The following is a 12,599-nucleotide window of genomic DNA, read 5'->3' as shown; positions in this document are numbered from 1 at the left end:
TTCTTCACAATACCATGGAGAGCAAATTGGTAGGCGTTTGTTTATTTTTTAGCCAATGCTTGGAATGTGCTTTCACACAATCAAAGACGTAGCAAAAATCATTTAGGGCCATGCAGGAAAATTAAAAAATGTTTTATTGACAAGGCTTTGTTGAGGTTCCAGGAATAATATACTTGTCTGTGTTTAGTCAAAAAGTTATGTTTATTTAGACTTTAGTCTTTTTTTAAACTATTGTACTTTACTTTCATCCAACACAGCGTTTCCAACCAGTAGCTTGTGTGCTATTGGTAGCTCTCCAGCTCCCTGTGAGTAGCTCTCCTGTATGCAGTCCAGACAATTGAATTAGAAGATTGTTTGGTCAAATTAATATATGTATATTAAAATTGTAAAGTATATTTTCAAGAGGAAAATGTGTGTATTTTAAAAACTCATAATTTGCAAAATATATTTCAACCTAATATTTGACTGATGAATCCTATCACGTTGGAGACTAATTAATGATTTCTCTACCTTGATGACTGGCTGTTGAAGCCAGACTCGCACCATGCAGTCTTCTCCCACCTTCAGACTACAGCAAACCTACTGCACTTGCTGGGGTACACTAACAACGTGTCTAAGTCTTACATAGCTCCTTCTAAAACGCTCCCTTTCATCGGAGCAGTTCTGGACACAGTGCAGTTTTCGGCCTATTTCCCCGAGCTGCGAGTCTAGGATAGTCAGGTTATGATACCGATGTTTCAGCCTCTATTCTGGATTTCAGTGAGACTGACTCTTCTCTTCGACATGATCCAGATTTCGGAAGGAACTGCAGAAGATCTGCAGTGTTGGCTAACAAACCTCGATTGGGTCTCCCTTCTTCAAGCAGAACTGTCTGTTGTGACACTTCTGAGATGGGGCGGTTATTTGGGAGATTTGGAGATCAGAGGACTCTGGTCTCCAGCAGAATCTAGACTCTGCTTCAACCTGTTGGAGCTCCGAGCAAACCGGCTGACATTGAAGGCATCTCTTCCATCAATCAGGGAAAGGCTGGTACAGGTGCTTACGGACAACATCACCACCATGTGGTATTGCAACAAACAGGGCGGGTGGAGTTGTGGACCTTTTGTTAAAAGGCTCTTCAACTTTGGACATAGCTGGAACATCAGGGCATATCCCGGATGGTTCAACACCCGGTGGGCTCTCTGAATGCTAAGGTAGACAAACTCAGCTGTCGAGGCCTAGCGGATCACGAAGGGCGTCTCCTTTCGGAGATAGTGCTCTTGCTCTGAAACGCGTTTAATGTTAAATGGGGCTCAGGCCTCCTGTATACCTTTCTGCCAATACCACTCCTGCCCAGAGTTCTCCAGAAGATCACTAATGACGATCCTTGTGGCTTTGGATTGGGCAGAGAGAGCTCAGAGCTGTTGGCCATGAGCACGGGTCCTTCGCTCAGGCTACCTCTTTGGGAGGACCTTCCATCACAGCAACAGGGCAGGATTCTGCACCCGGAAACACTTCGCCTTTATACATGGGGTTTTTCTGCAGCCACAGTTGACAGCTTTCAACCTTCTGCCCAACGTCTGTAATGTTGTATTGGCAGCCAGGTGTCCTTCCATCAAAACGGTATATGCTTTCTGTTGAAGCCAGTTTATTGCATGTACAGACAGGCAAGCTGATCCTCTCTCTGCACTCATTTCCCAGGTTATTTTATCTATTCATTCCATGGTCCAATAGGGCTCTGCTTTGGGTACTTTGAAAGGCTATCTTTTTGCTCTCGTGGCATTTCTGTGGTTGCCAGATCAGCCATCCTTCAAGATCCTTATTGTACATAGGTTTTGGAAAGGTTTCCAACACATGTTTACACCTGCACCCTTCATTATGTCACAGTGGACCTTAATTTAGTCTGCACATTCCTAATTTGTGCTCCTTTCGAGCCATTACGCAGCTGTCCTATCAAGCTTCTTACCATCAAAACGGCCTTCAGAGTGGCAATAACATCTGCCTGGTGGGTCAGTGAGCTGCAGCCCTTGTCATCTCAACCGCTGTACCTCCCTATCTATCCAGACAAAACTGGTCCTTCGAACATTAGCATCCTTTCTACCACAGGTGGTAACTCCCTTTCATGTAGGCGGGTCCCTCACCCTTTCCGCCTTTTATTCTCCGCCTCACTCCTCTAACCAAATAAAAAGGAGAGACTTCATTGGCTTGACCCAAAAAAGTACGTTGTTTTTCTGCCTTGACAGCACAAAAGAGTTCCAGGTGGATGATAAACTCTTTGTGGGGTATGTGTGAACCAAACAAAGGGAAAGCTTTGCAGAAGCAGACCATCTCACGATGGATTGTGCGCTCCATGAACTTCTGCTACACATTGACCTAAAAGCTACTTTCCGAACAGACTTACGGCTGCGACCACCTCATTCGCTCGCGGAGTACCTGTCCTGTATATCTGTCAGGCAACTACTTGGGCTTCCCTGCACACGTTAATGAAGCACTACTGCCAGGACCTACCTTTACTTTATAATCACCCGATACCCGCTCTTCTCTATGCGGACGACGCTGTGATTGTCGTCCACACTCCTCTGGAACTCCAACGCTCACTAAATAGATACACTGCCTTCATGTCTAACCTCGATTTAAAAATCAATGTAAAAAAACTTTTATAATGATCTCAGGAGTTAAAAACAGAAAAAGGAGAGACATTTTTATCGATAATTCCAGGGTGGAGAGTCACAATAACATACCCCTATCTTGGAATTTTCATAGATGAAAAAGGCTCATGGAGAAAAGCTATAGAAGCTAGAACACTCTTGTTTTTAAGGTCAACCATGGCGTTAGTGAATTTTACACAGAGACTAGCAAAAAGATCTCTTGTTGAGATGATCTCCATATACCAGGCAAAATGTATTAGTGCTGCCACGTATGGGGCAGGGGTGTCGGGCTATGCACAGGTGGAAGCTCTTCAAAAAATGGAGAACAGCTTTTTAAGGTTTCTCCTTGCTGTTCCGCAAGGCACTACAACCTTCGGTTGCCATATAGAATTAGGCTTACTTTATATTTCTGATACCATCAAGATGCAGCCAATTCTGTTATGGCACCGAATCTGGTCATCATGCAAATTAATTTTTACCCAATGCCTCTTGAAGGATTGCCTTGCACTTGAAAATTCCACCAAGGTTGACTGGATTCGCTATGCTAAGATTTTCTTGTATGATTTGGGCTTGGAAAAATACTATCACAATCCTCCCCAAATAGCAGAAGTGCCAAGAAAAGCTTTAAAAACTCTATGCATGAGTCATCTAGCTGACTTGCGTCTGGCCTCTGAAGCCAATAAAACCTTGGCTCAAAAATCTTTGATGATTCAGTCGACAATGACCATTCATCCCTACTTAACATGGAATTTGTCTGGTTATGACTGGTTTTTGTTGACCCGTTTCAGGTTCAACTTTTTTCATCGACTTGGTTACCTTTCCAAAAACCAATGACTGGTCGAATCTTTTATCCCCTTGTCCCTGTGATGACATTTCAACCCAATCCCTAATACACTTAACCCTTTTCTGAAAATTCTATGTTGAACCTAGAAAACGCTGGTTAGTTCGAATTTTAAAAACTGTAGGTTTACGCCTTAATAGTTCTGCAACTCATGGAATCTGATTATATGGCACTGAATATTGTAAAATTTTAAAAATGTTGAATTCATCACAGGAGTAATCTTTAACTGATGTACTTTTACTTCTGACCTGTCAATTATTTACCTTTGGCTTTTTTAGAACAAAATGAGTATTTTATATCTTGCAAAAATCCTGGTATGAAATATTTTTTAAATTATGTATTAACTGTCGCAAATGTAATTAATTCATATGCATGTACTTTTATGGTTTTCTCCTAACTGAAACCGAATAAAGTAATTTTTGATTTGATTTGATTTGAGCCTGGACAGTCCGGTCCTGCGAGATTGGCGCTTTGCCCATTCTGTCCTACATGACTTTTTAGTATAAATTTCTGTCTCTGTTCTACCTCCGGGGGAATAATGCTTGGGTATCTATTCTAAGGTAAGGAATCTGTGGGTAGAAGTCTCTTATCAGATGAACAAATTACTACCTTCAGTAATGCCTTGTCTGGTAGAAACTAAAATGCTGCAGGTACCTTACCGACCGGCCCATCCTCCCCCCTCTGCGAATAAATTTCAGAGTAAGGGACTGTTTCCCTTATAAGGGCCTTAGTTTCACACACCAGTGGTCAGTGTTCTTCATGGCTCTGCGCTTCTGGCCTGGAAAATCAACAAAAGAAACTGGCGTAAGTGTGCTGTGGTGCCGCCTGCATAAGCACTGCGCATTTCATTTCCGACCCGACCAACGCTGACGAAGCTACCTGGAGCCTAACAACACCACCTACTAGCAGACAGGAGAACTGCTCACGAAAATATTCTGGATCCAGTCTGATGCGTAGGGATTATTTTAGGGTAAGGAATCTGCAGCTAGATAGAGCCAGATAAGGTGTTACCGAAGGCAAGTAACTTGTTGTATAAAAATGTTTGCCTGCTGGTAAAAACCTTCGACAATCCAATAAAACTTGTAAATAAGCACATTTTGTATTCAACCCAAAATTTACATTTTTCCCTTATAATCTATGCTTATTGATTTTACAGTCTTGCTTCCATTAGCATGGCTTTGCCCCAGATCGAAATTCCAAAACTGCTTGCCTAAGCGAGGGATTTGGCAGGGCATCAACATCCTCTTCTATTCATGAATTTTACAGACACTGTTCCGATGTTGTCCCCCTTACATATAGCATATCTAAGCACAATTTTTTTGTCAAAGTGCACAGCCCAGTCGTCGAATTATTGATTTAGAAGTGCCTGTCCCCTAGCATTATAGTTAACCTGCTGCATATTTCACCCCCTGTATTTATAACTTATTTTGCTCTTATCTTGTGTCCGTTTACCACCAAGACGCCATGTCCCTGTGTAGCAGTCCACTTTAGAAATAATTTTAATCTACTTTTCTTATCTTTAACCTCTTTGCTTTCTAGTTGAGCATATTGATACATAGTGGTCTGTGCTTGACATTTTCCTTGCATTGTGTATTGAATTTAAATGTTTTGTGATTTTTGTAAATTTTTATCAGGCCACCAGGTATTGTGCATCATTGTTAGTCAGCATTCTTCATCCACTGGTATTTTTAGCTGTCATTCACTTTTTGCTTCTGCCTACTACAGTATAGAGCATTAGGCAAGGGTTCCCCCGACTTCTGCCATTGGCTCTGTTGCTCTGTTGCACTGAGAGCGAAAGCATTCTCTTATGACATGTATACACCCACCTAGAACGAAGTGCACTTCAGTGCCAGTACAGATGGGCCAAAACTTTACTTTGGCAATGCCCTTTGAGACGCCCTTTGAGACTCCCTTTGAGATTATGGATTTATTTAGTTATGAACTTTTTTACGCTATATCTTGTTACAGTACTTCAAAGCCAATAATAACTTTTGGTGGAGCCAATAAGAATCATATATTCCAGTGATATGCATTAAAACTAAAAAGGGTGTTCTATATATGTTCTATGTGCCCCCGCATACTGTTCTATTATGATTATGGGAAAATGTAATATATTAAAGAATGTTATTGAAAGCATTTGGCTACCACGTTTAGGTGGTAGTATTTTGTTTAGGTTTGTGGCATATGGTTGCAATAAAAATGTTTTAAAGAAACGTTCACACAAGCTTTCCAAGGGCAGATGTATTACCGTTGCCAATGCTTGTTGATGATTTTATTCTGGTTGACCTAAGAATTTTGTTACTCTTGTGTTCCCTGTCAGTGATAATTACTCCTGCCAGTTGTACCCAAGACATGAGTGAATATCAAACCTATAGCATCAGTAGAGAAATTGTATATTTATACTTTTTTTGTACCATGCTGACATGTCTCCTTCCAGCACTTCAGAGTGCCAGGTCAGGTAGGTTTATGTAGTGACTTCGAATGTAGTGATGACACGATTCCTCAATAATCTGTTTGAGTCTTGCTTAATTGTGATAAATAATTACATTTTGGCATGTAAAGTATATGATAGTTGAATAGTTATGCCTTATGAAGTTTAAACTCCACTAAAGAGCTTATCTGAAAACGATGCTATTACATATTAATGTCTTTCTTTCAGTGTATATGAAAATGTTCTGTTTTTTTCCAGGTGGTGTTAAAATGTTTCTTCAGCCCACAGACTGAGAAGAATCGAGATGTTGTTCGTAGATGTGGATTGCTGCTTTGGCAGTTGCTAATGGCACCAAAGGACCAGATTTGCCCTGATATTCAAAAGGAAGTCTGTCTCGCAATTAGGTATGCACAACGTTTAGCTTATCAAGGCTGAAGAAGTACATTACCCACTCCTCGGGGACAGCATCCATTACTTTTCGAGTAGTTGAGCTTTCCAAAAATAATATGTAGAATACTTTAAATGTCTCCCTCCACCCTATACTTCTTCAAAATCTCCCATTTCCTCCAGTTAGGAAGGATTCTGAAATATCTTTTTATAACACATATAATAATAATCTTTTGTGTAATATCGGCTGTTTACTAGGGCTCTTTTATCCTAAGGCAGGAAAATAACCTTGGTGAGGGTAGGGGTTCCAACTTTTCTTTGCATTAATGATGCTCTCTTTTGATGTCATTGGTTCGAGGCATGTGGGCTGCTGAATTCATATCTGTGCATAGATCGCCGCCTAGTGTTGGGTCCGGATGATTGCACATTGTTGTCCTTGAAGAGTCTTCGAAGTATCTCAAGTTAGGAAAACTTTCTACAAAGCCAAAAGGCTTTCAACAGCGTCGGTATCGTTTCGTTCGGTGCCGATAACTTTGCTTCAAGAGGACATCGAGGAATCAGGCGTTTTTTTCCGCACTCGACCCGATCTTCGATCTACGATGGAAAGAAGCCCATTCAAGAGGTGTCCGCTTTGCAATGCAAAATACCCGCCCATCGATGTCCACCCGGTGTGCAACAAGTGCCTGTCCCCAGATCACAACGAAGCCAACTTTATGGCCTGTGCCCGGTTCAGGTCGAAGAAAACTCTTCGGATTCGACGCGCGGCTCGATTAGAGTCGCAGAGATCAGCGCCTAATCCAGAAAACATCTTCGAGACCGAAGACGAAGAGGTCATTGATCTGGAGGATCGGGAAGAACACTCGGATCCTGTTTCGGAGCATGACTCTGAGTATGACGCCGAAGATGAAGAGATATTGGAAGATGAAGAAAACGTCGTCAATGAGGTAGGAGACGAACCAGAGGCCCTTGGGGCCGTAGAAGATAGCTCAGGCGAGGAGCTAGGCCCAACCGTCGATACGGGGGCCGATGATGAAGCACTCGATAAGGCTCAGGTCGCGGGATCGCCTCAAGGCCTTACCCAAGATCTATCGAATCGTTCTACAGCCCCGCATAAAGGCCCGGCTACGAACATATATAAAGAGCCATCGGTATCCAAAATGCCATCGGTCGATCCAAAGAAATCGAAACCGAAAGCATCAGTACCAAAAACTAAACCAAAAGTGCAGCTGACTCTGGTCGGTTCCAAGGCCTCAAACCCCTCGGAGCCGAAGAAACAGAAGAAGGCCAGCGATACCGAGAAGTTCAAAAAGGTCATCAAGCCGTAGGCTGGGGCATCGACGACCAAAGTCAAGGCTGTCGAACCGACTAAGTCGACGCCGAAGAGAGTCGACACAGACAAGAGGCTCGAACCAAGAGAGGGAGTCGATCCTCGGACAAGGCCTGCGGCCAAGACAGACTGGCTCCAAGGACTCTGTCGAGTCGACGCAGCCGACCCCATTCGTATCCAAAGAGGTGTCGGAGTCACTCCAACGCATCAGAGAAAAGGCTACAATGGTCGGACCGAAGAAGGCCCCAAACCCGAAGTTGGTTGGAAACATTCAGACCGCATCGACACCAATCAAATTCGGGTCGCCACCGATGGTGCGACCGAAGATGTTCGAACCGAAAAAGGGTATCGGAGCCATTAAAGGAGTGTCGATGGAACTGGGGGCTACAGAGGACCCTGAAGAACAGGAGTCGAGGCAGTTCATCGACTTGGACACTGGTAGACTGTCCATGTATAAGAGGAAAATAATACCAGAAACACCCATGGAGTCATATAAGATTCCATTAAAGAAGAAGAGGGATTCAACCACATCGCCAGTTCTTGTGGAACCTCTGCAATCCTATGGACAAGAACCTCAGTCTTTTTCACCCACATACTCCGATGTGGATGCAGGGGATGACGATAATGAGGATGACACTTATCATGTGGACACTGATCCCGACGATCAGAACCAACCATGGGCAGACACAGCTGACCCAAGGGATCCACAGAATGCCCCTGACACACATGCATACAATGTAAAAACATCTCCTACTGAGGACACTACTGCCTTTAACACCATTATTGAAAGAGCGGCGGGTAACCATGATGTGCAACTACATGCTGACCCTGTTGAGGAAGATTTGACGATCGACACCTTTTCCACTTCGGAAAGAACCGCCAAGACTCTGCCCATGCTAAAAGGGGTCCTTAAGCATGCTGGTGACATTTTTAAGGAGACCACCAGGGCAAGGGTACTAAACCCTAGAATTGAAAAGAAATATAGACCGGCACCTGTGGACCCTACTTATATAAAAGGACAGTTGCCATTGGACTCATTAGTTGTTTCTAATGCAAGCAAGAGAGCAAACTCCCAGACTACAGGTGATGCTCCCCCTCCTGACAAGGAGTCGAAAGTACTAGAAACTTCGGGAAAAAGGATGGCAGCGCAGGCAGCTAACATCTGGCGCATTGCCAACACTCAGGCACTCTTAGCCAGATATGACAGGTCCCATTATGATACCCTTGAGACACTGTTGCAACACCTACCAGATCAGTACAAGGAGGGAGCGAAGCTACTAATCCAAGAAGGAAAGCTTATAACCAATGCTTCCATCAAGTGCGCGCTAGACGCAGCTTACGCTGCAGCCAGCGTAACCAAGGGCTCACTTGTCCATAAAAAGGGGCAAACGTTTCCAACAACGGCGGCACATGTATGGCAGCGACATGGCCGGCAGTACATACCTTCACCAAACACTTTTGTGTGGATATTCCAGTCAGTTGAAAAGTACAGGTGTTATGTTATACCAATTGGTATGGTGTCCTGGCACCTTACAAGGGGTTTTTGACCTGGGGACTATTGAAGGAGTCAGGTTTTCAGTTTATTATTGCACTCTAGGATGGAGCTGGTGTCTCTGATATGGTAGGGGAGATTGTTCCAGGCTTTGAGGGCAAGATACGGAAAGGCACTGTGTGCTCAGTTCTGGCTCATCATATGTAAGAGGTGTGGGTGAGGAGCAAATTAGCCAACCTTAGGTGTCTGGTTGGTGTGTGGAACTGGATGTGATTGTTGAGGTATGCTGGACCTTGGATGTGTAGTGCTTTGTAGGTGTGTGTGAGGACTTTCAAGAACACATTCCTGTGGATAGGTAACTAGTGGAGATCTATGAGGTGTTTGTATATGTGAGTGCATTGTAGTCATGTGAGCATGAGTCTTGGGGCTGCATTCTGTATGACTTGGTACTTCTTGGTGAGTTGAGAGGTGATGCTGACGTAGAGGGTGTTGCTGTAGTCCAGTCTGCTTGTGATGAGAGCTTGCAAAATGTAACTTCTGGTGCCCAGCAAGATCCATCCTAAGACTTGGAGTAGCTTGAGGGTGTGGAAAAGGTGGTTGAGACCATGTTGACTTAATTGATCATTGAGATTTTGTTGTCTGTCACAATTCATAGGTTCCTGGCTGAGTTGCACAGACATGGAGTTGGTCCTAGCTCTGTGGTCCGCCAGGCCAAGGTCGAGAGATGTCTTTCCCGAAAAGGACCTCACCTGTTTTATCCCTGTTGAGTTTTAAGCATTTGATTTTCATAAAGTCCGCGACCTTGGACATGTAGATGATTAAGATCACATTTGGGTGTTCGAAGAGTCTTCTGCTAGAGGGAGAGGATGAACTGGGTGTCAGTGTATGAAACAGTGCTGAATTCATCTGCGCGGATGTTGTTGGTGAGAGGGATCATTTAGTTAGTGTGGCTCGGCAAGGAGCCTTGAGGGGTGCCACAGTTCAATTTGGAGGTGGTGGATAAATATGGGGTTCGGCTGACTGAGTGCGTCCTGAGGGGCAGGAGCAAATCTACTGAAGGGCTGGGCTGCAGATTCTGGTCTCGTGGAGCCATTGGATGAGGATGGGTGGGTGATGCTGTTGAACGCTGCAGAAATGTCTAGTGGGAGGAGTGCCACTGTATACCCTTAGTCCCTGATGAGACAGAAGTCGCAATTCGTTGGCTGTAATGAGGGCTATTCATTTGGCTCTGAATACGGGAGCTGTCCAGAAGCTGTTTAAGAGCTTCTCAAGTACTTTGGCCTGGTATTGGAAGCTGGAAATGGGTCTGTAGTTAGCCAATATTGTGGGGTCTGCTAAGGGTTTCTTCAAGAGTAGTGGGATGGGAGGGAGGGAAGGAGGGATGGAGGAAGAAAGAGATTTTCCAAATGGGTCACAGACATTTAGGTTTGTTAGGATTGATGTTTTGATGTGGCATTGTTTAGATAAAGCTTGTGCCCAGAGTGCTTCACCACGCATTAGCTTCACCAGAGCAGACCACTTGAAGAAAGCCACAAATTTGCTCTTTTCTCTCACGTGATGTATACTTTTAAAATTGTAGAGCTAGATTTGGACTTTCTGCTACAGAAGAAAATCAGATGCCATAATTATGCCTACAGGCTTTTATGCAAAATTGACAAAAGAAATGCCTATTTTTAGATGATGTGTTGAACTTACCTTCCACCTTTCCACCGCTCCTTGAATCAACAAGATTATTGTGAAATTCCAATTCACTCTCTGTGATGATCCTGCAGCTCTGAACAGACTGAAACAACAGTGCTCAAGCATCCTTTGGTCGGTAGTCTTACATATTGTAATATTTAATCTACTGCTGGATACTTCTATCTGCAGATTCTTCAACTGCTGAACAGCCCTGTCTACAGACTGGGTCTGGAAAACTTCAAAGCTGTCAATTTCCTGGTAAGGGGTGCCAGACTCGGCTGATGCCTGAAGTAACGTCGGGCATAATTTCTGAGGCCATTAAGTGCCCACACTAGCACAATGACATTGGGTTCCTTTTTTTCCCATGCCATTGACACATGTCTGGAGCACGGGCTTTCCTGAGTTGTGTGGATTTCTCCTCCCAAATACTGGGCCTGAAAGCCCTGTCTGGATTGTGAAGGCCAGATGTAGATTACAGAGCCCCACCCTATTTGTTTGTGGTGTTTTGGGTCTGACCACAACTCCTGTCAATGCAGCTCACTTTAGTACCAATCCTAAGGCCATCAAGCAGTGCGAAGCTCTTTATCGCCCGACCTCATCAGGGTATGAGACATAGTAGTTCTCGACCCTGTACCAGGTCACCTTTCTCATCTGAAACCAAAAGGAAAAATCTCAAAAACATTAAAAACAAGTAGGAAAAGTTATGTGCCCAAAATGACCACGGACACTGTATTGCTTCGCACTCCCAGATAATCAATAGTATCACTCTCCCACATAGAGGCTCAAACATGCCGAAGCAATAAACACACCACCACCTGGAAAGGGATTTCACTTGCTAAAATGAAGCACATCAAAGACTGTTTTCAGTATAAGGCTTGGGGTTTTATTTATACAATGCTCTCTAACAGAAAGGCTTTCCCAGATGTCAAATGAACAACATTCAAATGTATATAGAGATATATGTATATATGCAAGCAATAATAACACACTTGGCAAATGCAATAGTTAAATGCATGGATAATATGAAATGAAACAAAAGCAGATAATACTTTAATAAAACACAAGCAGATTATGTTGGACGACCTGCAAGAAATCAGAAAGATATATACACTGAATACATCAGATGATTAACTTAGATGTGCACACAGACACACACACATCACAAAGTCAATACTCAAAGAAAACACCTGAGATGATCCTAGCCACTGGAAACTGACGGTGCACACACATTCACGCATCACAATGGCAATAATCAAAAACAGGATACATCACTGTCTGCAAACTTCAACTTGGCCCACTCCAGAATTGGGGATTCACAGCCAGGGTCAAGAGACTCAGCAAAACCGGGAACTGCTGCACTGTAGACTATTCAGAAAAGGGGGTGGTGATGAAGAGAGTGTCTGAATTAAGCAGACCACTCTTACCCAGTCCAAAGATCAGGGCTTGATCCATCACCGTTTTTTAGCTCACTGCACCATCCCAGCTCAGAACCTGGCTACATGCAAATTGGTCTGTCCCTGGCCCAGTGCATCATGGGAACAGGGCAGACCAGACTACCAAGCCAATTCTTCACTGGAAAAGAGACAAGCTTCCGGGGACCGGTTTCTGGCATTTCAGCCGTCGTCGGCCCGGCTTGCTTGAATCCTGATGGTGCAGTGAGCAAGGGACTCATGTCTGAGTATACCCTGCCACACCTATAGTGGCCAAAAACGATTTAGTAAAGGGGGTGGTGATGTACAGAGTGTCTGAATTAAGCAGACCACTCTTACCCAGTCCAAAGATCAGGGCTTGACCCATCACCGTTTTTTAGCTCA

General features: G+C 43.9%; 1 protein-coding gene across 1 annotated transcript in view; it reads left to right on the top strand.

Moving 5' to 3' along the window:
• The window catches only part of HECTD4 (HECT domain E3 ubiquitin protein ligase 4), a 2,691,195-nt gene that overhangs the window by 388,466 nt on the left and 2,290,130 nt on the right, over positions 1 to 12,599 (top strand). Inside the window, exon 13 of the mRNA XM_086943079.1 lies at positions 6,158 to 6,303. Within this exon, the coding sequence (XP_086799205.1) occupies positions 6,158 to 6,303 (146 nt within the window). The remainder of the gene's footprint in view (positions 1 to 6,157; positions 6,304 to 12,599) is intronic.

The sequence above is a fragment of the Lissotriton vulgaris genome, chromosome 11, assembly GCF_964263255.1.
Source record: "Lissotriton vulgaris chromosome 11, aLisVul1.2, whole genome shotgun sequence".
Lineage (NCBI taxonomy): Eukaryota > Metazoa > Chordata > Amphibia > Caudata > Salamandridae > Lissotriton > Lissotriton vulgaris.
This window is presented reverse-complemented; position numbering and strand designations above follow the sequence as displayed.